The following is a 20,926-nucleotide window of genomic DNA, read 5'->3' on the forward strand; positions in this document are numbered from 1 at the left end:
GTTCAGCTGTAAAGAAAATCAAGGTCAGGCTGAATTATTCAGTCATCTCACACAGAATATCTCAATCTGAATTAATCCCAAACACGCCTCCTCCTCTGTTCACATGCTGCTGCTCGCACACAGAAATATGATGTCATCAATATTTCTGATGAACAGGTCGCAGCCTGGCTTCAGTATTAAATATATATGTTTGTAGTTTCAGGTGAAAACATGTTAAAAGCAACTCAAAGAGATAGAAAATCATCCATTCATCCATCCATCCATTCATTCATTCATCCATTTATTCATCCATCCTTCCATTTATTCATCCATCCATTTATTCATTCATTCATCCATTTATTCATTCATTCATCCATCAATTCATTCATTCATCCATCCATCCATTTATTCATTCATCCATCCATTTATTCATCCATCCATTTATTCATTCATTCATCCATCAATTCATTCATTCATCCATCCATCCATTTATTCATTCATCCATCCATTTATTCATTCATCCATCCATTTATTCATTCATTCATTTATTCATTCATCCATCCATCCATCCATTTATTCATCCATCCTTCCATTTATTCATCCATCCATTTATTTATTCATCCATCCATTTATTCATTCATTCATCCATCCATTCATCCATTCACCTGTACTTGTGTAACCAGTATGTGAACACATGAGTGGACTAATGAAGGAATGAATGAGCAGAGTGTTTGCTTGTGTCCTCTGAGTGCTGCTGCTTTGAATGGATGAGAGCATTAGGATGAATGGGTGAATGTGAGCAGCAGTCTTAATGTCTGCTCTGATGAATCTATTAGAGACGAGTGTCACTGAATCACCTCATAAATCCACAGTGTCTCCCACTGAAAGGTGACGCCTGCCAATATGACTCATTCAACCTTTCCCTCCATCTTCCTCCTCTTCCTCCCTCCCCTTCCTCCCTCCCCTTCCTCCCTCCCCTTCCTCCTCTTCCTCCCTCCTCTTCCTCTGATTGTTTCTCCCCTCACTTTTCCCTTCTTTTCTCTTCCCACAAACTTCCTTGTCATCTTCCTCTTTTCTTTGCCCTCCTCTTCATCCCATCTCTTCCCTTTTCTTGAATCGTCTCTTTTCTGCTTCCTCCCTCCCTCCTCTTCCTCCCTCCCCTTATTCCTCTCCCTCTTCCTCCCTCCCTCCTCTTCCTCCCTCCTCTCCCTTCCTCCTCTCCCTCCCTCCTCTTCCTCCCTCCCTCCTCTTCCTCCCTCCCTCCTCTTCCTCCCTCCTTCTCCTCCCTCCTCTGCCTCCTCTCCCCCCCTCCTCTCCCTCCTCTTCCTCCCTCCTCTCCCTCCCTCCTCTTCCTCCCTCCTCTCCCTCCCTCCTCTCCCTCCCTCCTCTTCCTCCCTCCTGTGTGGAGGATGATGGATTATGATGGTTTCAGCAGCAGAACTCTGTCCTTTTGCAGCCGACTGTGTTTTGACCAGAGGTTTTTGTTGAAGTCTGTTAAAATCAGACCGTCAGAGCTCTGCCAGGCTCTGACCCCAGGGAAGCTCTCAGAGAAGCACAGGTCAGGACATGTAGACCCTGTCCAGCCTGCTGGGTCCTCGTGTTTTGTTGACATGTGGCGTCCTGGTTGAGGCGCTGCAGCCGGTGCTGCTGCGGGGCGACAGGCTGTGACACAAAGACAACCTGACACTTCAAACCAACGCAGCCCGCAGCGCCACCACCACGCTCCTTCCTCTCCCATTTGTCTGTTTTCTCGTCTTCCTCCCCCTGAGAGACGGATCCTGTTTTACAAAGTGTTTAGTTAACATTAGTGTGAGGAGGAGGAGGAGGAGAGGAGGAGGAAGACAACAAGAGAAAACAATCTGCTGTATCTGCTTCATGTTCAGAGCATAATGAGGAAGGCCGCCTCTGGGGAGGGAGGCAGCGCTCACTTCCTCCTCTGTTTCCTTCTCTCTGTTCACTGAGAGTCTCTGGTGATGGAGGAGGAGGGACAGAGAGAGAGGATGGAGGACATGTCTTATGTCTCTGAAGGAGGACAAAGAAAGAAAAGACATGAAGGAAGGAAGCTGAAACACTGCAGGGACAGCTGAACCCAGGACGGGGACAGAAGTTAAGAGAAAGTGGAATTGTGGATTAAAGTGGATTAAAAAGAATCCCAGAAAATAGATGAAAGTGTGTAAGGCAGACACACACACACACAGTCGTCTGTCTCAGGAATTCTGGGTAACTGAAAACATGAAGGAACTACAAACATGTCTGTTCAGTAAACACCTCATTTCACAGAGAAGTGTGTGATTTTCTCTAGGTTGCGTTTGTTATCAGATAGTTTGTGTATTTGTTTTCATGTGTGGTCTGCTTGACCTGCATGCAGTGTAGCACAGCTGTGTGTGTGTTTCTGTGTGTGTGTTTCTGTGTGTGTGTGTGTGTGTGTGTTTCTGTGTGTGTGTTTCTGTGTGTGTGTGTGTGTGTGTGTGTTTCTGTGTGTGTGTGTGTGTGTGTTTCTGTGTGTGTGTGTGTTTCTGTGTGTGTGTTTCTGTGTGTGTGTTTCTGTGTGTGTGTGTGTGTTTCTGTGTGTGTGTGTGTGCGTAGTTGTGGAAACGCTGCGGGCCTGACAGAGCTGTCAAACTGTCGTTGTCGGCGACCAGAGAATTCCAAACAATTTCACCGCTAATGTTGAGAAACATGTTGGTGATCCCCGCCGAGACCGAAAACCACTGAATATATAAATAATAAACACACACACACCTTAACACAACAGCTGACAGTAATGTGTGTGTTTGAGCAATCGGCTCCTGTTCCAGCAGCATAAATATTTGATGTGATCATGTGTCGAGGAGGAGGAGGAGGAGGAGGTACAGGGGTGAGAGAGGGAGGGGGGGGAGGAGGAGGTACAGGGGTGAGAGAGGGAGGGGGGAGGAGGAGGGAGGTACAGGGGTGAGAGAGGGAGGGGGGGAGAGAGGGGGGAGGAGGAGGAGGAGGTACAGGGGTGAGAGAGGGAGAGAGGAGAGAGGGAGGGGGGGAGGAGGAGGAGGAGGTACAGGGGTGAGAGAGGGAGGGGGGAGAGAGGGGGGAGGAGGAGGAGGAGGTACAGGGGTGAGAGAGGGAGAGAGGAGAGAGGGAGGGGGAGGAGGAGGAGGAGGTACAGGGGTGAGAGACGGAGGGGGGGAGAGAGGGGGGAGGAGGAGGAGGAGGTACAGGGGTGAGAGACGGAGGGGGGAGAGAGGGGGGAGGAGGAGGTACAGGGGTGAGAGAGGGAGAGAGGAGAGAGGGAGGGGGGAGGAGGAGGAGGAGGTACAGGGGTGAGAGACGGAGGGGGGAGAGAGGGGGGAGGAGGAGGAGGAGGTACAGGGGTGAGAGAGGGAGGGGGGAGGAGGAGGAGGAGGTACAGGGGTGAGAGAGGGAGGGGGGGAGAGAGGGGGGAGAGAGGGGGGAGGAGGTACAGGGGTGAGAGAGGGAGGGGGGGGAGAGGGGGGAGGAGGAGGAGGAGGAGGAGGTACAGGGGTGAGAGAGGGGGGAGAGGGGGGCACTAGTGAGAAATGCTCTTCCTGTCACGCTGCATGATAAATCTAACATCACATCTGTACAGGTTAGCTATGCTACAGCTAGCTGGCTAAGCTAAGCTATTCTGATAATGTATTTTTATCACCACTCTTGTAACATTAGCTAATAATCAGCAAATGACAGGCTAGCTAGGTTAGCATCAGGATAAGCAGCAGGAGCTGAAAAGCTGCTAGATGACTGAAGCTAAGCTTAGCCAGCTAGCTGTGAGTTAGCCACCCTGGATGTCCCTGTCTTATGATGCTAGGGATGCTACCTGCTCAGTAGTTTGCTACATCAGGTAGCAGCTAACTCAGTGTTTCTGTCATACACAGAGCGATGACAGAACATGTGTCCGTCTCCAGTCTGCAGGAGTTTGAGGCCGAGTTCCAGGAGGTGTGGGATTGGCTGATGGACATGGACGCCATGGTAACGGACAGCCATCAGCTGATGATGTCAGAGGAGCAGAGACATCACCTGTTCAAGGTAAGATGAGGCTAGACACAGACACACACCGAGGAGAATGGGATTACAAGGTAGCTGCCCTCATATCATAGAGTGTGTGTGTGTGTGTGTGTGTGTGTGTGAGGACTTTACGAGATGAATCCCAATGAGCAGCGTGTGTTGTGATTGTTACGATCAGAGATCTGAGTCATCCTCCTCTGTCCTTCACACAGTAATCAGAGATAACGCCCTCCTGTGGTTGTTTCTGATTGGCTGCCTGTCACTATGGCGACCTGCAGCCTTTGTGCAGAGTCAGTTCGGATGCTGACCTGTAGAGTATGTGGGTGTGCTCCATGTTTACAGTGAGTGCTGGAGGAGACCTGAGGCGCCCCCCCCTCAGAGCAGCTGCTGAGGCAGCGGTTTGTGTCACAGACATCATCCCAGTGTGTGTGTGTGTCTGAGAGCACGACGTGTGTTTCACTGTCATTCAGAACAATAACATGTTGACTGTGTGTATGAGGTCCCACTGAAATATGCTGCTGTACATTCATAATGAAACGTCTCGGTGACCGCAGTGTTAATTTTGTTGACGAATCATTTTCGTCATAGTTTTCGTTAACGACCTTTTTTTGCTGATAAAAACGAGACGATAACTAAATAAAAACTAACGCACGGTGCCAAAAACGAAGACGAAATGTATTGACACTTTCGTCAACGAATAAAAACAAGACGAAATTATTGATGGAGACGAGATCCAATCAGAGCAAATTTTGACTGTGGAAGGGAGGGACGAATCAGGAGACGGCGGCAGAGAGCCAATCAGAAGTGATCTCTCTGCGTAAGGACGTTACCCCGCGATACTGGAAGAAGGCGTCCTCATGCATGGTAACACAAACAGGAGAAGAACACACAGGCGTATTTACAGCATGTGACCTGTTTCTAAGTCACTGAAGTGTTTTGCTGTAGTTATGGAGGATTCATGAAGAAGGTCATGACTGAACAGTGTGTTCAGGGAGAGCAGCTCACTGTTCACTGGGTCTTTGTGAAAAGATCATAGCAATAAAATAAAGAGGTGTTTGTTTCAAATAACACAAGTTAAAGCTGTGCCTGTTTTTATTGCACAATCAAACCTTAAATATTTCATGAAAAATATATATCATAGAATTTTAGTCGACTAAATCCACGGCAGATTTAGTCGACTAAAATTATTTGATATTTAGTCGACTAAAACTAGACTAAAAGTTCAAAAATGTTGATGACTAAAACGTGACTAAAATCAAAAGACTAAAATAAAAACTAAATCAGAAATTGTTGCCAAAATTAACACTGGGTGACCTGCATCTCCAGAGCCAGCTGTAAGTGTGTGAAGCTCACCTGTAAGAGAACACAGCTGTACATACAACACACACACACACACACACACACTGGTTTCAGGGATCAAGCTGCTGACATCTCTTTCTCTGGATACCCAGAAGGCTTTGCAGTGCAGCTGTAACTTTGTGTTGTTTTCACTCTTTTTTATCTTTGTGTCTTGACTCCAAACTTTGGTGTGTGTGTGTGTGTGTGTGTGTGTGTGTGTGCAGACATGATTTATTTAGCGGCCGATGAGATTCACCTGGCCTGCGAATTATTGATAAGTGTAAAGATGAACCTAATTTCTCCATAGGAGTCGTCCTTAAATATTCATCTGTGTATGAATATTCATGGCGGCGATGATGCGTGCATGAATATTAGATGACTCTGGAATCGCTGGGCGTTCTCTTCTTCTTCTCTCTCTCTTTTTTTGATGTGTCAACTCTCCTGCTGAAATATTGATGTGGAGCTGAACAGCGTCTCCTCGCCCGGTCCAAGGTCGCTTTCTGATACAGTTTTTCAGAGACACAGAGACACAGAGAGACAGAGACAGAGAGACAGAGACACAGAGACAGAGACAGACACAGAGACACAGAGAGACAGAGACAGGGAGACACAGAGACAGGGAGACACAGAGACAGGGAGACAGAGACACAGAGACAGAGACACAGAGAGACAGAGAGACAGAGAGACAGAGAGACAGAGACACAGAGACAGAGAGACAGAGACACAGAAACAGAGAGACAGAGACAGAGACACAGACACAGAGACAGAGACACACACACAGGGACAGACACAGAGAGACACACAGACAGACACACAGACACACAGAGACAGACACAGGTCTGCAGAAGCTTTTGTGTCCTTTAATTTTAAAAGTTAGTTATTAACTAATGTCTGCTGAAGTTCTCCCGCTGAGCGCAGTCATACCACTGTGAACCACTAGATGGTGCAGTGAGTCAGGGTGGTGTCAGTCTGTCCTCAGTCCAACCACAGAGGAAGAGTCAGTCAGTGCACAGGTTATCCGTCCCTGGATGATGGACGTTAGCATGCATCGCTCTCCAACGTTCCTGAGAAGTATGTAGTAAACAAGCCCTGCTGCAGGACAAGTGCATGCTGGGAGAATTCACCCTGTGTGTGTGTGTGTGTGTCTGCTGTTGTTTCAGGGATTCTTTCCCTCCATGTGACCGTTAAAGAACCTCGCTGTGCTCCCCTAAAATACTGGGGGGACTCGACCTTGTAACCATAGCAATACCAGGGCTCAACAAGAGTTGTTCTTTTCCGAGGTGTGTGTGTGTGTGTGTGTGTGTGTATGTGTGTGTGTGTGTGTGTGTGTCCTCCGGAAAGGGAAAGCTGGGCTGACAGTTGTTTCAGCGAGCAGCCTTGGCAGACTGAGGCTCTACTGTTTATTGTGATGTTAGATGGAGGCACTTATCAGCCTTGGAAAGGAGGGAGGAAGGAGGAGAGCTGTGTGTGTGTGTGCTTTGATACAGATATGTGTGGCGCTGCAGACACACAACACTGCATTCGGAACTGTGTGTGTTCTGCTCAACAAGGTGAACGTGTTTATTAGAATGAAACAAAGTGCTCCGTGCACACAACACAGCACAACGCAACACAACACAACACAGCACAACACAACACAGCACGACACAACACAACACAGCACAACACAACACAACGCAGCACAACACAACACAGTGCAGCACAACACAACACAACACAGCACAACACAACACAACACAACACAACACAACACAACACAGCACAACACAACACAACACAGCACAGCACAACCACACAACACAACACAACACACACAACCCAACACAACACAACACAACACAACACAACACAACACAACAACACAACACAACACAGCACAACACAACACAGCACAACACAACACAACACAGCACAGCACAACCCAACACAACACAACACAACACAACACAACACAACACAACACAACACAGCACAACACAACACAACACAACACAACGCAGCACAACGCAGCACAACACAGCACAGTGCAGCACAACACAACACAGCACAACACAACAGTGTGAGTAAACTCTGAACGTTGTGGTGACAGGAAAGGGTTCGTTCTCCTGGTTGTGTTTACTGTTGGTGTGTGTGTCAAGTGTTGTCCTTTCTCTGTTGTTTGTGTGTGTCCAGGTCTGTGTGTGTGGTGTGTTGTGTGTCCCCTGGGAGATGAAACAAGCCTTGTATCTTGTGGCTGCTGTCAGCCAATCCACATCAAGGCCCCTGTAGTCCAGCCAATAGATGATCAAGGTTCTGGCCCCGAGTCCAGCGAAGGTGGAGCCAGCACTCAGTGTGTGTGTGTGAGAGAGACATTTCACAAACCATAGTAATGTCTGATTGAGACACACACAGACAGCCAATGAAAATGCAGTGGGAGACATTAAAGCACACACACACACAGCGCGCTCACACACACACACACACACACAGCGCGCTCGCACACATTTGATGTCAGTTTATCGTATAGAAACACACTCGCTATCAGCATGTGTCTGAATTACAAACGAGCCGCAGGAGCCAGAGACAGAAGACAACGGAATTAGAGACGCTCTGATCACTCAGACACAGGTCAGCTGATACGTCAGTCAAACAGAGACACTACAGCTCCCAGGATGCACCGGGGCAGGCGGGCACACACAGCTGATCAGAGGAGTGGAATCAGATGTTTCAGACTCCTCTGACATGTCTGTAGTGTTGATAAGAAACACGTCACAGCCGTGTAAGGACACACTGTCTGACATTAAAGGTACATGCAGACCATAATAATCCAAAGACAGAACACGTCCTGACTTCAGATTTCTACTGGTTCCGTCAGACAGCAAAATGTTTGTGTTACTGTGTGAGCGTGGCAGGAGGCGGCTGAGAAGAATCAGACATTTGGTTCTGTTTTATTTGGAGGGACGTCGCTGCATTAAGTCGTCACAGATGTCCCCCCCCCCCCTCCCTGTGGCGAGTTCCAGTGGAGTCCAACTAATTACAGTGGCTATCAGGAGTGTGTGTGTGTGTGTGTGTGTGTGCGCGCATTTCTGCCGCTAAATTCTCATTTCAAATAGCCCATGGTGCTCTGATGGAAGTCTGACACACACACACACACACACACACACACCTGCTCATTAACTGGGTTCCAAAACCAATCAGTGTGGGTGCGACAGAGGAGCTCTGTGTGCCACAAACACACAGTGTGTGTGTGTGTGTGTGTGTGTGTGTGTGTGTGTTCAGTGGTTATCTCTGCTTTAAACCAGGAGGAGAGACACTGAACTGATTAACACACTCACACACACTCACACACAGCCGACAATAATCAGACAGAATGTCTTTATTTGTCCAACTGAAGGTGGTTTAACCCTTTGAGAGGACTCAGAGGTGTGTGTGTGTTTCCCTGTCACACCCTCCTGACACTGAGGCTGTCTTTGAAAGGGACCGGCCTGTGATGCAGTCTGTGATGCAGTCTGTGATGCAGTCTGTGATGCAGCCTGTGATGGCGCTGTGATGCAGTCTGTGATGCAGCCTGTGATGGCGCTGTGATGCAGTCTGTGATTCAGTCTGTGATGCAGTCTGTGATGCAGCCTGTGATGCGGCCTGTGATGCAGTCTGTGATTCAGTCTGTGATGCAGTCTGTGATGCAGCCTGTGATGGCGCTGTGATGCAGTCTGTGATGCAGCCTGTGATGCAGCCTGTGATGGCGCTGTGATGCAGTCTGTGATGCGATCTGTGATGCGATCTGTGATGCGGTCTGTGATGCGATCTGTGATGCGGCCTGTGATGCGGTCTATGATGCGGTCTGTGATGCGGTCTATGATGCGGTCTGTGATGCGGTCTATGATGCGGCCTGTGATACGGCCTGTGATGCGGCCTGTGATGCGGCCTGTGATGCGGCCTGTGATGGCGCTGTGACCTGAAGGAGCTGCTGGTGCTGAGACTGCTGGTGTGTGAATGTGAAGCGCTGAGACAGAAAGAAAACTCGGTGATCAAAGATGTCCGCCTCCTGTGCCGCCATAGGGCGGTAAAAGGGGCGGGGTCTCCTTCCTGAGTGATGGAAAGAGGTGGAGCTGTGGTCCCGACTGAAGGGAGGTGCAGGTGGAGGTTTCATGCTCTGTGTTTGTCTGCCTCTCTGACCTGGCGGCGTGCAGGGTGTGTTTCCATCATGGTGACTGAAACACAGCTGATCAGCGCTGGACCAATCCCAGCCACTGCAGCACGAATCAGGCTCTGCTCTGCTCCTCCACCTGAGAGGAGTCAGCTGAGGCTCCTCCAGGAGGAGACGGGGAGGTGTGTCCTGTTGCTACAGCGATGCTGATAGACGGAGAGGTTAGTGGGATGGATGGAGCTGCGTCCTCCATCCTGGGACACACCTGCTGATGTGAACACACCAATGTCAGCATGAAGAGCAGAAAGATGAACCTCAGGGTTTGAAACATGGCCGACGAGCCCGTCTGTGTGTGAGGAGCTCCTGCAGGAGCACGAGTGTGTGTCTCTCCTCACTAAACCCTGAGGGCAACACTGAGAGTACACACACACACACACACACAGACGGCTCAGCGTCCTCTGAGTCCTGCTTCTTTGTCCCCCCTCCTTTCATTCGTGTCGCCTTCTTTCTGTCGTTTTGTTAACTCGTTTTGTAAACTCTGAGTCTTGTTGGTCGGACATGCGAAGCTGCTGCAACAACTTGCTCCTGGAAGAATGAGCTGCCAGAAATATGAGAAAACAAACCAAATGAAATGATTGGTTTTACCTGCTAACCCCCAACACTCCCAGAGAGGAGGAGGATGGATGAAGATGAATGTTAACGCCAGAGAGAGAGAGAGAGGCAGGCAGGGAGAGGGAGAGTCTTTAATTAGAGACAGATGACTCTGCCATGCCTCAGAAGGCTGGAATTACACTGCAGGCTATGAGGCGAGGCTAATTTCACATGTAATTGTTCCTGCAATCCTCGCTGTGCTCCCAGCCTCCCTCCATCCAGCAGGAGAGGGGGCCGGATAAACAGCAGAGACGCCTCCTGGAAACATCTCTGCTGCTCGCTGGAAGAATGGAGGAGAAGGAGGAAATGAAAGGAGCGCTGTGCAGATGAACACTCATCTACACACATCTGGAATATACACAAAAATATCAACAATCCTCAGAGCCTCATCACAGAGAGGACAGTAAAAACATCACGAGTCTACACATCTCACATCAAACCTCTGTATTCCACACGTCAGAGGGAAAAACAGGACTCAGTAAAAACTGTCTTACACTGTCTTTTTAAAAGTCCTGTCCTCCTCAGCAGGACGCCATGATGGAGTCACTGTGAGCAGCAGTCACATGACCAACACTCAGAGTCTCTGTCTGACCTGCAGGCAGAGACCAATGAGAACATACTGACTGATCATGTGACAGGAGGGAGGAGAACATGGATGCAGACATGTGACCTGTGTGTCTGAAGTAACACAAACAGAAAGAAATGAAGGTTTTAAAACTCCAACAAAAGAAACTTCCTGCAGCTCAGGAGACTCTCACACACTCCTGCTTCACTTTGTGCACTGACATCCCCTGTGCTGCTCCCCAGAGACCGCCAGAGCTCTGCTGCTCCATGCGTGTGTGTCTGTGTGTGTGTATGTGTGTGTGTGTGTGTATGTGTGTGTGTGTGTGTATTGAGTTGAACCTTCCTTGACTCAGACATCCTGATGTTGCGTTTTGTCGTTTGTCACTGCTTACATGAGCAGAGAGCTGAGGTCCTCTGAGACTCTGCCTGTGAGCGGGTGTGTGTGTCTGCAGGTGTGTGTGTCTGCAGGTGTGTGTGTCTGTGTGTACTCAGGTCCTGTTTAACTCTGGCTGCTGGTCTCCTCAGCCCTAAAGTCACGCACCTCCTTCAGAGGAGAGGAGTGTGAACAGACGGTGGTGGGTCTGTGGTTGTCTCAGAGGTCTGTTGTCCTCTCCGCGGTCTGTAGTCCAGTCAGCGGTGTGTCGGTGTGTGTCGGTGTGTGTCGGTGTGTGTCGGTGTGTGTCGGTGTGTGTCATCAGGTGATCTGCAGCTCCTTCGTCTGATTCAGAACACCTGAAGACATTTGAAGAATCTATCTCATCGTTTACAGACATGTTTCTCTGCTTACAGTGTGTGTGTGTGTGTGTGTGTGTTTGTGCTTGTAGGATTTATAGCACACATGCTTAAACACTAGTGTGTTTGTAGATTCATTAAAGTGTCCTCTAAAAGTACACACATACAGTGAGTCTGTGAGTGTGTCAGAGTGTGTGTGTGTGTCAGAGTGTGTGTCAGAGTGTGTGTGTGTCAGAGTGTGTGTGTGTGGATTATGTGTCCTGTGGGAGGCTGTTTCCTGTGCGTTTGTTCTGTCAGTCTTGATAAAGTCGGGGATATATCTGCTTTAGAACAAAGAGACACGACTCAGCAGCATCTCGCCAACTTTCCTCCTCGCTCGCCCTCTCTCTCTCCCTCGCTCGCTCTGTATCTGGTGTCTCCTGAGACTCGCTCAGCTTCCCAGGAACGACTGACTGAAGCCTGACACACACACACTCAGAGAAATGAGTAGGAATGTGATTCAGAACTCAAAGCGTTTTGACGTGCAGCCAATGTCAGGCCAAGGTTGGATGTAAACATGTTTGCAGAGTTTCCAGGCTTTTATTTTGAAGGCTTGCAGCCAACAAGTGGAGGCTGCATGTAAAGATGTTTCAGCAGGTTCCCTCTGTGTTAAAGTGGAGCTTTGAACGAACAGTGTGTCCCTGCTGTCCGTGCAGTCCGGCTCCATCCTGCTCATTTAAATATGTGGGCTCAGAACATCAGAACCGGAAACAACCCAAAGAGCCATGAGTGTGGTGTCAGGAGTGTGTTTGAGTTTAAGCTTTGAGTCTCATAAAGTACATACCTGGACGTTTATTGCAGTTTTATAACCAGCAGAAACAGAAAGATGCTGCAGTGTCATTTCTGCTCTCGCTAGTGTGTGTGTCTGTGTGTGTGTGTCCATTCATCACCCAGTCCCAGGTTGACCTTGGTGCCTTCTTCATTAGAATAAAGATCGTCTGATGGTCCACCTGCTGAACACACACACACACTGAGCCATGTCATGACATGACATAACATAACATCACACAATTGTCAGTGGGTTGGAGTGGAGGGAGGAGCCAAGGTGTGGGCTTACCATGTAGCAGCTAGCATGTAGCAGCTAGCATGTAGCAGCTAGCCTGTAGCAGCTAGCATGTAGCAGCTAGCATGTGTGTAGAGGACTGTTGTGTCTCTGGGAGGACAATATGAGCATAAAGTCACTTTGACTGAAACCTGTGTGTGGTGTGTCTGTGTGTATCTGTGTGTGTGTGTGTGTGTGTGTCTGTGTGTCTGTCTGTGTGTGTGTCTGTCTGTGTGGTGTGTGTGTGTGTGTGTGTGTGTGTGTGTGTGTGTGTGTGAGTGTGTGTGTCTGTGTGTGTCTGTCTGTGTGGTGTGTGTTGTGTGTGTCTGTCTGTGTGGTGTGTGTGTTTGTGTGTCTGTGTGGTGTGTGTGTGTGTGTGTGTGTGTCTGTGTGTGTGTGTGTCTGTGTGTGTCTGTCTGTGTGGTGTGTGTGTGTCTGTGTGTGTCTGTCTGTGTGGTGTGTGTGTGTGTGTGTCTGTGTGGTGTGTGTGTGTGTGTGTGTGTGTCTGTCTGTCTGTCTGTCTGTGTGTGTGTCTGTCTGTGTGGTGGTGTGTGTGTGTGTGTGTCTGTGTGTGTGTGTCTGTCTGTCTGTGTGTGTGTCTGTCTGTGTGGTGTGTGTGTGTGTGTGTCTGTGTGTGTGTGTCTGTCTGTCTGTGTGTGTGTCTGTCTGTGTGGTGTGTGTGTGTGTGGTGTGTGTGTGTCTGTCTGTCTGTCTGTCTGTGTGTGTGTCTGTCTGTGTGGTGTGTGTGTGTGTGTGTGTCTGTGTGTGTGTGTCTGTCTGTCTGTGTGTGTGTCTGTCTGTGTGGTGTGTGTGTGTGTGTGTGTGTCTGTGTGTGTGGTGTGTGTGTGTCGGCTCTCTGCAGAGTGTGTTTCTGTCTTTTGTTGCAGAGGTTTCAGCCTTGCCGCTTTGTTTCAGTGACCTCCCAGCTAAACACACACACACACACACTCAGACCCACACACGTGACTCGCTGAAGGCTGAATGGCGAGCCGTCTTTACCGGCCAGTCAAACGTCTCATTCAGCTGGTTTCCATGGTGACAATTAAAACGTGTTGTCGGGCCTTTTGTTGTGGCCTCGTTTGGACGGAGAGAAAGTCTCAAACAGATGAAGAGAGAAACTTCCAGAAACTCCCACAGCACACAGACCCACAACACCACACCACAGACCCACAAACACAGTGCCACAGAGATATGTATCTGATCATCAGTGCTCATCAAACACTAGAAGGTATTATACACACACACACACACACACAGCTTGGAGTGTCTGGCAGTATAAATGGGGTGTCACAGAGCCACTTCCTGCCCTTTCAGAGCCGGTGGAACATCCATCTCAGCCGGAGACACCGAGTTACTCAGACACACACACACACACACAATTATAAGCAAATGTACTGTTTTCTTTCTTTTCTCTATATAGATGTAGTGTGTGTGTGTGTGTGTGTGTGTGTGTGTGTGTGTGTCCCACGGTAAACGTCCTTGCTGCCTTCAGCATCTGCAGTTCCTTGAATGGCCACTTGAGGCCGACTCCAGAAACAAGTTCACCTTAAAGCTGCCTGAACGTTAACCAGGACTTCTTCTGCTCCTACAGCCGACTGTTCTGTTGTTGTGGCAACTAAAGTTTGGAGGAAGTGACAAAAATACACAAGTGAGTCTAACCAGGAAATGATGACCAGGGCACCATGACCTCCCCATGACCTCACAGAGGGCACCATGACCTCACCATGACCTCACAGAGGGCACCATGACCTCACCATGACCTCACAGAGGGCACCATGACCTCACAGAGGTCACCATGACCTCACAAAGGTCACCATGACCTCACAGAGGGCACCATGACCTCACCATGACCTCACAGAGGCTCCGTCCATCTTTGTCTGAAGGCACGTCTCTTTGCTCGCTACTGCCCCCTGCATGTTATCACAGCATCACAGCATCAGTGATCCAGTGACAGCAGGGTGGCGTCTGAATGAAGCTGAGTCCATCTTAGTGTGTCTGTCTGTCTGAAGAGTCACAGGGGAGAAGGAGGGAAGATGAGGAGGAGGAGGATGAAGGTGCGTCCTTATCGCTTCTCCCGAACTTTAGTTGCCACGACGACAGAATAGTTGTGTTACGCAGGCTGTGACAAACTTCTCTCATTTGGAGGATAAGATGAATCTGCGAGAATGTTCAAAATGCATTAAATGTTTTCATGTATGGCTGCATTTTGCTGACATTTCAGCTCGGCGCTCATTAATATGGAGACCAAATTAAACTTATGATTGCTTGTTGATTTTCCCCCTCCTCCTCCCCCTCCCCCTCTCATCTGTTTCGTGAAGCGTTTATCCTCCATTTCTGCCGCTGTCTTCAGCCCGGTGCTGCAGCAGGCTGTGTGTGGTCCGCTTTATTTATCATGTTCTGACAGATGAATGCTGTGAAGCCTCTGTGATCTGAACATGATGAAGATTCATCATCAGAATCAGAATTCCTTTATTTATCTTTTATTTATCATAAGATCCCAACCAGGAAAAGTCAAAGGATCCAAAGATGCCATGGATCATATCTTAAATATCTGAGTAACATCTGAATGGCGACAGGCGGGAATGACTTCCTGTGTCTCTCAGTGGTGCATCGTGGGAGTCGGAGTCTCTGAACAGGAGCTCGTTGCTGGTCAGCACAGTGTGGAGCGGGTGAGAGGGACAGCCCAGTATGGTCTTTATTTTGGACCCTGAGGACCATGAGAGTCCAGGTCCTCTCCCACAACATGGTTCCTGATGGTTCTGTTGAGTGTTTCTGTCCCTCACCCTCAGACTGCTGCCCCAGCAGACACCAGCACACATGATGGATCCACAGACTCAGAGGACATCCTCAGCATCGTCCTGCAGATGTTGAAGGACCTCAGCTGCCTCAGAGAGTAGACAGTACACTTCCTGTACCCAGTGTCCACGCTCTTGCACCAGTCCAGTTTGTGGTCCAAGTACACTCCCAGGTACTTGTCCTCCACCACGTCCACACTGACCCCTGTGATACTTGTGGAGGTCACTGGAGCCTTCATCCTCCTCAGGTCCACCACCAGGTCCTTTGTCACATTGAGCAGTAGGTGGTTGTTCTCGCTCCAAGGGACAAAGGTACGCAGCGTCTTTGGGACAGGGACGTGGCATGATGTCCTCCACACCATGATGTCTGTATTGACTGGAGTTCCTCCTGCTGGGAGCTTGTTGACCTGTCGGTGTGGTTGTGTTGTTGTGAGTCGGTGAGCAGCAGTTTGAACCTCGTGGTCTGCTGCGGTGAGCGCGCTGCGTTCAGGGACAGGGACCAAGTTTCTGCTGCTGACGTGTCGGAGCGCTGTGTGTGTGTGTGTGTGTTTACTGTACTCTCTCTCTGCGTCCTCGGGCCTGTGTGTCTCGGTCCATCCTTGCATGGAGATTGACTGGAGGCTTGAATACATCACAGCTCGCCATCCGTGCCCCCGCCCCTCCCCCACCCTTCCTCAAAGATCCTCTCTCAGCACTTATCTCAAAGTTCGGATCTCATGCATTTTAATCGGCATGTCTATCTCCCTCTCCCTCTTTTCTTTGACTTTGGATCAGTGGCATCCTTCACACAAACAACAACAACAAAACAACCCTCCTCCTCCTCCTCCTCCTCCTCCTCCTCCTCCTCCTCCACAGCTGCCTCTCCCTCTTTTTAAATCAATATTTGCCATCAGTGAATAAATTGTATAATTTCCTGACTGTTAGAAGACGGCCGCGCCGACATATTTACCTTCCACTCGTCTATTTTTCTGCTGTCGATCCCACGTTCTCGCGCCGCAGCTATTAGCTAAGTGAAGGGGATGGATGGTCGTGAAGCGCCGAGCGATAGCATCTCCATCAGAATCGTCGACGTTGAAAAATGGCCGCCGCCTCTCTGATGACAGCACAGCAAAAACACACATACACACACATACGAGTCACAGAAGAGACATTTAAATATTCAAATGGAGCCGGGCGGTAATGATAAACGACAAGGGAAAAGTAGAATCAAGTAGCTATCGATGCAGAAATGAAAAGAGGAGAAAGAGAGAAGAGAGGAAGAGGGGGAGGAGGGGGAGGAAGAGGGGGAGGAGGGGGAGGAGGAAGAGGGGAATTAACACAAAAAGATTTAGGCAAGAAAGAAGCGAACAACTGAAGACAGGGGAAAGATGGATGGAATGATGAAGAGCAGGATGAAGCGCACACACAATAAAGACAACAACGATGAAGAGGAGGGATCAGAGAGGAGACACGGCGAAGCATCGAGTGACGCTGGAATAAATCTGAAACACCAGCAACACGAGCAGCCGCCACCAACACTGAGTCTCTTTAGAATGTGTGTGGAGGTCAGAGGTCAGAGGTCAGAGGCTGTATTTACAATAATAAGACGTGATGAGAAGCTGTGTGTACATGAGTGTGTGTTTTAGTGTAATATCAGTGACTTCACTTCCACACACACACACACACGGTGTCCACCTGTGTGACGTCTGTCCCTCCTGTCCTCCTCTGCAGAGCAGCCACACCGAGCTGATGATGATGGAGAGCAGGAAGAGCGGCCTGCTGGGCCGAGCCGAGTCCCTGAAGAGGAGCGGCACCGAGCTGCCCGAAGACTTCCACTGCAAGATACACAACCTGACACACACGTGGAGGCAGCTGGAGGTAACACACACACACAGACACACACACACACAGACACACACAGACACACACACAGACACACACAGACACACACCACAGGCACACAGAGACACACACAGGCACACACAGACACACACACACATGCACACAGACACACACACACAGAGACACACACACACATGCACACATACACACACACACACACAGAGACACACACACAGGCACACACACAACACACAGACACACACACAGGCACACCACACATGCACACAGACACACACACAAACACACACACACACACACAGACACACACAGGCACACACAGACACACACACAGGCACACACAGCACACACACACAGACACACACAGACACACACAGAGACACACAGACACACACACAGGCACACAGAGACACACACACAGGCACACACACAAACACACAGACACACACACACAGGCACACACACACACACACACACATGCACACAGACACACACACACACGTACACACACACACAGACACACACACAGGCACACAGAGACACACACACAGGCACACACACACACATACACACACACACACACACATACACACACACACACACAGGCACAAGTGTGACAGAGGAGACCAGAGATAATATACAGGAAGATCACCCTGATAATTCTTTAAGTGTGTGTGTGTGTGTGTGTGTGTGTGTGTGTGTCTAATTTTAGGCTAATCAGCAGTGATCTAATCTGAACATGAAGATGATAATTAGTGTCGTCTCAATTAAGGAGCCCTGCTGCCAGCGTGGCCTTTAACTGTGTGATGGAATGCAGATGGATGCTTGGAAGGAGCCAGTTGTTGTAGGCTGCAGTACCTGTTCCTTCTGAAGGGGGCGCTGTTAATGCTGAGGCTGCATCCACAGCAGGAGTGGAGCCTCTGCTCCCGCAGGTTCACGGTGGTGTTACACAGCTAGCATGCTGTCTTCAGTGGATGTGTTTGCAGTACAGTTACTGATGGACTCACTGAACACCAGCGAAGAAGAAGCCTGCAGGGCTGTTTGTCAGAGCCACAGAGGCCCGGCTGTCAGGGCTGCAGACCGCGTGCCTTGCTCGTGGGCACGCTGTCTGCAGCGGTTGCTCGTCTGCACCCGGCCGTGCTGATTAAATCCAGGTCTGCGGCGGCTGACAGCTGGCGGGAGGCTGAGATGTGACGACGCCACTTTGTTCCTCCGAAAAAACAACAGCATCTGTGTGTGTGATCTCCTGCTCGTCTCTGATGACACACACACACTGTTGTCTCACACACGTGGATCCAAAGTTATTAGAAGTGTGTGTGTAACATATGTATCAAGCTCCCTGAGACGGGAGATTAAACAACGCTCTGTCTGTGTGTGTTTCCAGCACAGTGACCTGGCTGTGATTAACACACACAGACACACACACACACACTCAGACACACACACACACAGACACACACACACACACAGACACACACTCTCACACACACACACACACACACAAACACAGACACACACACACACACACTCAGACACACACACACAAGACACACACACACACACACACACCTCACACACACACACACACACAACACACAGACCACAACACACACAACACACACTCACACACACAACACACACACTCACACTCACACACACTCACACACACACACTCACACTCTCACACAGACACTCACACACACACTCACACTCACACACACACTCACACACTCTCACACAGACACTCACACACACACTCACACACACACTCACACACACACACACACACACACTCACACACTCTCACACACACACTCACACACACACTCACACACTCTCACACAGACACTCACACACACACTCACACTCACACACACTCACACTCACACACACTCCGGTCCTGTCCCTGTCTGTGGACAGACAGAGACAGCTGTCCCTGTCTGTGGACAGACAGAGACAGCTGTCCCTGTCTGGAACCACATTCATAAAATAACAATAAACAAATTTACCAAACTTGAACATATTCTGTTATAAATGTAGATAAAACTCAAATGAATAAAAATCAGTCAGAAACAAAGCGTGGCTCCTGAGGATGGAACCTGTCTGATCCCGTTCTGTTCAGGTTCCAGCTCATTCTGCCCCCCCCCCCTCCAACATGGCGTCTCTGTAGCATATTAACGGGCCTATCAGTGCTGGCGTCGGCATCTGCTGCTCTGACACAAATTGGGAATTAACTGGAATTGATGTCCTGTGTCTCGCCTCTGAACCATCCTGGCCTTATGAAGAATTTATGACACACACACACACTCACACACACACTCACACACACACACACTCACACACACAGACACACACAGAATGACAGAGAAAATAAAGAGGTTGTAAATTAGCTTTCATCTTTTCTGTCATTTTGCAGCAGCTTGTCGTTTTTTCGCAGCTCTTCAAGGTCAAACTGATGCACTGTGAGTGTGTGTGTGTGTGTGTCACACACTGCATGCAGCATCGTTTCACACAGCTGTAACATTGGTGGAAAGATCTCCTGAGCTCCACATGAAATAGATATTTAACTGTTTACATGTTACTTTCCAGCTCAGACGTGTGTGCGTGTGTGTGTGTGCAGAATCACTCAGGTGTTCAGACAGAGATCAGCTGCAGGAAGCTGCAGGTCAGACAGAGACTCTCTGAGTGTTGGTCATGTGACTCCATCATGGCGTCCAGCTGAGGGGGACAGGACTTCATGTTTGGACTGAGTCTGGTTGGAGTGAACTCTCATTTCTGGAGGATTTGAACTCTGACATGTGCAATAGGGAGGTTTGACGGAACATTAGACGTTTAGATTTATAGACATGATGCATTCAGGGACCATTGGAAAGTTGTGAAAGACAAACTTGTGTCATCTGTCCAGACATTTTCCTCCATTTCCAAAGGATAATGCTCAGTGTGAGCTGAGCCTGTCTGTTCTGAGCCGTCATTTACTCAGAGATAAGTGAGCCTGAAGTGAAACGGATCAGAGCTGCAGCGGAGCGTCGGGCCGGTCGGAGTGCTGCTCTGATGGTGCGTTCAGGGCCTCCTGCAGAGACGGGATGGCTGTATTTTCAGAAAATCTGCTGTCTGTGTGTTAAATGAAGTCTGTGTTCTGGTCCTGGCTGTAATCATGGCCGCCGCCTCCTCTCAGCTCACAGCTAGCTGCACATTTCTGCGGTCAGGGGTCCCATTGTCGGCCCTCCGCGTCGCCTAATGAGCCGGTTGTTACCTGCTAAAGTGGCGGCGACGCGCTGCCTTTTGTGTAAACACATACATATGCAAATGATTGCGGCCGGGACCCATGTGGGGAGCTTTTCCGGAGCAGCTCCGTGTTCAGAGAACAACACAGAGCGCAGCGATGATGTGACGCCTTTTAAAAGCAAGCCTGATCGTGAGAGCATCACATGATTATTGGTCACCGCACTCTACAGAGGAAGTGAGCCATCTGTCCTCCTTTACTATCTCTGCATGTCTCTGTTTGACCGTCTGATTTAACGGCCTTGCTGTGACCTTCACTGTCTCGTGAAGGACACACCTGTAGCTGAAAGCACCTGGTTACCATGGCGATGAGTCTGGAGGACACACCGTCCTCGGGTTTGACCAGAAGGTCAGCATGGACGAAATGAAAGACGTCCACACAGTCGTCTGACAACATCGACATCAAGAGCCACATCAAAGAGGCACACATCAACAAAGAGACACACACACAAGAGACACACACACAAAGAGACACAACAACACCAGAGACAGACACAACACACCAAAGAGACACACACAGACACATACATACACACAAAG

At 49.3% G+C, this 20,926-nt stretch overlaps 1 protein-coding gene across 1 annotated transcript in view; it reads left to right on the forward strand.

The window, feature by feature from the left end:
* The window catches only part of LOC114429439 (A-kinase anchor protein 6-like), a 38,660-nt gene extending 17,883 nt beyond the window's left edge, over positions 1-20,777 (forward strand). The window contains exons 4-6 of the mRNA XM_028398278.1: positions 3,879-3,999; positions 16,976-17,122; positions 20,670-20,777. Of these exons, the coding sequence (XP_028254079.1) occupies positions 3,879-3,999; positions 16,976-17,122; positions 20,670-20,777 (376 nt within the window). The remainder of the gene's footprint in view (positions 1-3,878; positions 4,000-16,975; positions 17,123-20,669) is intronic.
* Positions 20,778-20,926: the final 149 nt, after the last annotated feature.

Source organism: Parambassis ranga, unplaced genomic scaffold, assembly GCF_900634625.1.
Source record: "Parambassis ranga unplaced genomic scaffold, fParRan2.1 scaffold_134_arrow_ctg1, whole genome shotgun sequence".
Lineage (NCBI taxonomy): Eukaryota > Metazoa > Chordata > Actinopteri > Ambassidae > Parambassis > Parambassis ranga.